General features: G+C 42.1%; 1 protein-coding gene across 1 annotated transcript; it reads left to right on the forward strand.

Annotated features, from left to right (window-relative positions):
- Positions 1–751: 751 nt before the first annotated feature.
- Positions 752–3,774, forward strand: LOC147518247 (vicilin Jug r 6.0101-like). The gene is made up of 6 exons (XM_086590141.1): positions 752–2,069; positions 2,170–2,348; positions 2,444–2,524; positions 2,629–2,916; positions 3,036–3,363; positions 3,454–3,774. Exons 1-6 carry the CDS (start codon positions 773–775, stop codon positions 3,651–3,653), a joined length of 2,373 nt encoding a protein of 790 aa, XP_086446267.1. The 5' UTR covers positions 752–772; the 3' UTR covers positions 3,654–3,774.
- Positions 3,775–4,024: the final 250 nt, after the last annotated feature.

Genomic DNA, 4,024 nt, shown 5'->3' on the forward strand with positions numbered 1-4,024 from the left:
CTAACGTTGTACATATGGCGAGAAGGATTTCATGCAAGCTTACACGTTATTGTGAGTTGTTAAATTTGCTTGGACGATTCGCCACGAACAGACAAATGATTAATTAACATGGTGCAGAACACTCCAAAAGCACTAGTGTACGAAGAAGAAGAGGCTCGAAGGTGAAATTGTATGTGGCCAAAGGACAAAGTTGAAACAGGGAAGAAGTAACACACCAAGGATATCAACGTTGAGCTTATAGTCTTACACATGTAAACATGAAATATATGATCTTCATAACCAAAACAATAAGAACCAAAACTTAAATTATATATCCCAAATTTGAGTTACATTAATTAGTAACTAAACTAATAACCATGACCACTAAAAGGTAGTAGTGTCACAACTGCTCAATAAACACTGATTCTCAGAACTAGTTTCTAGTTCGCGCAAGCTCATATATGGAGTAAGGTAGATTAAGGCATGGCAGGGGATTAAGAAATTAATTGAAATTAAATGTTAAGATGATTGAAATTGCTGATTAGTGATAACCCCTCAAACTTTATCCTTGGAGTTGTCTTCAACCTTGCAAATATCAGCATTAGCCATTTTGTGCGCTTTCACTTCTGCTATAGCATGCATTTCCACGTGATAAATGTGTCGATACGCGGAGAATCGACAAAGTAAATTTGACACATAAGTAACAGACGTGTCACCATGCATGAACACATTTCTCCCTATAAATGCACAGCTTCTCCTCTGTTCTAACCCATCAAAGCCAAGCCAAGAAACCATGGTGTTCAAATCAAAGCTTCCTTTGCTTTTCTGCGTTCTTTTTCTCTCAATAACCTTAGCTCTTGCTCTTCATACTGAAGAAGATCCACAGAGAGAGTATCAACAATGTCAGCGTCGCTGTCAACAAGAAGAGTTTGGTCGACAACAACAACAACAGCAATGTCAGCAAAGATGTGAGCAACAACGCCGTGAACAAGAAGAAAGGGAGAGAGGACAACATGGTACTCTCGAAAACACAAGAGATCCACAACAAGAGTACCAACAATGCCAGCGCCGTTGCCAGCAACAAGAGCAAGGACAGCAGCAGCAACAATGCCAGGAACGTTGTGAGCAGCGACGCAGAGAACAAGAAGAAAGGGAGAGGGAACAAGGCGATAACACAAGAGACCCGCAACAAGAGTACCAACAATGCCAACGCCGCTGTCAGCAGCAAGAGCAAGGGCAGGAGCAGCAACAACAATGTCAGCAAAGGTGTGAGCAACGACGCAGAGAACAAGAAGAAAGGGAGAGGGGACAAGGCAGAGACCCACAACAAGAGTACCAACAATGCCAGCGCCGTTGTCAGCAACAAGAGCAAGGACAGCAGCAGCAACAATGCCAGCAACGTTGTGAGCAGCGACGCAGAGAACAAGAAGAAAGGGAGAGGGAACAAGGCGATAACACAAGAGACCCGCAACAAGAGTACCAACAATGCCAACGCCGCTGTCAGCAGCAAGAACAAGGGCAGCAGCAGCAACAACAATGTCAGCAAAGGTGTGAACAACGACGCAGAGAACAAGAAGAAAGGGAGGGAGAACATGGCGATAACACCAGAGACCCGCAACAAGAGTACCAACAATGCCGACAACATTGCCAACAGGAACAAAGAGGCCAACGCCAACAACAACTGCAATGTGAGCAACGTTGTGAGGAGAGACGACAGGAGCAACAAAGAGAGCAATCAAGAGATCCTCAACAGCAGTTTCAACAATGCCAACAACGGTGCCAGCAACAGGAACAGGGCCAGAGACAGCAACAATGCCAGCAACGTTGTGAAGAAGAACGACAACGACAAGGAGATAGCAGATGGGAACAACAAGAACAGAGAAACAATCCTTACTTCCTAGATGAAGAAAGCTTTGAAGATCGGTTTAAGACTCAACATGGATACACCAGAGTTTCCCAGAGGTTCTCTCAAATTTCAAGTCTTCTTCGGGGAATTGAAAACTATCGTTTGGGCCTCTTTGAAGCAAATCCTAGCACTTTCATGATTCCTCACCATTTTGATGCTGAAGCTGTTTTCTTCGTAGTTAGAGGTATGAATAATTTTTCATTTTGGAGCACACATGTCCAAGTAATGTAGTCGAGTACTACAAGTAAATATGATCGTAAACAATACTGTTGATTTTGTTGCAGGAAGAGGAACGATCAACCTAATCCACCAACAGAACAAGGAGTCATACAACCTTGAACGCGGAGATGTGATTAGGGTCCCTGCAGGTGCTTTGATCTACTTGATTAATAGAGATAGCAATGACAAGTTCCAGATTGCCTCACTCTTTCAACCTGTTTCTACACCAACAAACACATTCAGGGTCAGTATCATATATACTAGCTTTCTCAATCTTACTAGGTCCTTCTGTGCATTCAAGTTGCTATCTAGTGTATACTAATTCGTGTGCTTAATTAGGAGTTCTTTGGCGTTGGTGGTGAAAATCCAGAGTCTTTCTTCAATGTCTTCAGTGATGAGATCCTTGAAGCCGCATTTAATGTATGCTTCCAAATTAAATAATTTTTTCGGTTTTCACTGTGTCAACATCTTGATGTCTTACAATCTTTTAAGTTTTTTTGACATTTTTTATGCCAACACTTTAGACCGAGAGGGAAAGACTAGATAAAGTGTTCAGACAACAGAGGCAGGGGGAGATCGTTGAGGCCTCTCAAGAGCAAATAAGGGCATTGAGTCGAGATGCTTCGTCCTCTCAAGAAGGCGGTCACATATGGTCTAGACGTGGTAGCCGGTCCTCTAGGGGACCCTACAACCTACTAAACAAACGCCCTACCCACTCTAACGAGTTTGGACAACTACATGAGGTTGATGGTAATGACTACAGCCAACTCCAAGACCTTGATGTCGCAGTCACTTTCCATAACATCAAACAGGTACATTTATTCAATTCACTCAGTTTTACACATACAGCTATATATATGTTATTATATTGCATTGATGCTTCTTCTTCTTCTTCTTCTTCTTCTTCTTTTTATTTTTGTAATTGTCATAGGGAGCCATGGTTGCGCCATTCTACAATTCAAAAGCGACAAGTCTGGTTGTTGTTGTGGAAGGAAGAGGACGCTTTGAGATGGCATGTCCACACGTCTCATCAAGCAAGAGACAGAGAAGTCAAGGAAGAAGGGAGTATGAACAAGAAGAAGAACGAGAGGAAAGTGGCAGTGCTCATTACCAAAGGGTCAGCGCCCGTCTATCTCCAAGAACTGCATTCATTGTCCCGGCAGGTCATCCAGTATCCATTGTCGCTTCAGATAACCAAAACTTGCAGATTGTAGCATTCAAGATCAATGTTGAGAACAACCAAAGAAACTACCTAGCAGGTATGTATATGTTTAATTCCTCGTAGTCCATTATATTATTTGTAGAATGTGGAACTCACTAGATTATTTTTCTTTGTTTTAATGATGAAGGTCAAGAAAATGTGTTGAATCAACTGGAAAGGGAAGCAAAGGAACTGGCCTTTAACATGCCCGCAAAAGAGGTGGAGGCTATCTTCAACAACCAAAGGCAATCTGTCTTCCTTCCTGGACCAAACCAGCGCCAACAGAGAGAGGAGGGACGCCATGGTGGCTTGCTACTTGACACCATTAAGGATGTCTTTATGTTTTGAGAGAATTTCTTTGTAGTAATAATATATCCAAGGATTCCAAGCGAGAGTGTATCATTTATGTAAGGAATAAGAGCTTTTGCAGAGTAATAAGTAAATAAATGGAAGTCGTTTCTTGTACAAACTGTGTCAAATCAAAATCAAAATGGGAGCATGAATAATGAACATATATTAAACAGTGTTTCAGTGCTTGGATCTCCTTTAGAAGATATCGATGTGGACATGGAGCAACAAATTTCATTCCCCAGAAGAGCTAAATCCGTCCTTGATATCTCATTTGCCAATTTCATTTGGCCAGCTGGGCATAACCGCACAGGTAGGCACCAGCAAGTGAATCATTTTGAGAAAACCACTAAAACCCGATGAAGTAAGTG

The sequence above is a fragment of the Coptis chinensis genome, chromosome 2, assembly GCF_015680905.1.
Source record: "Coptis chinensis isolate HL-2020 chromosome 2, ASM1568090v1, whole genome shotgun sequence".
NCBI lineage: Eukaryota > Viridiplantae > Streptophyta > Magnoliopsida > Ranunculales > Ranunculaceae > Coptis > Coptis chinensis.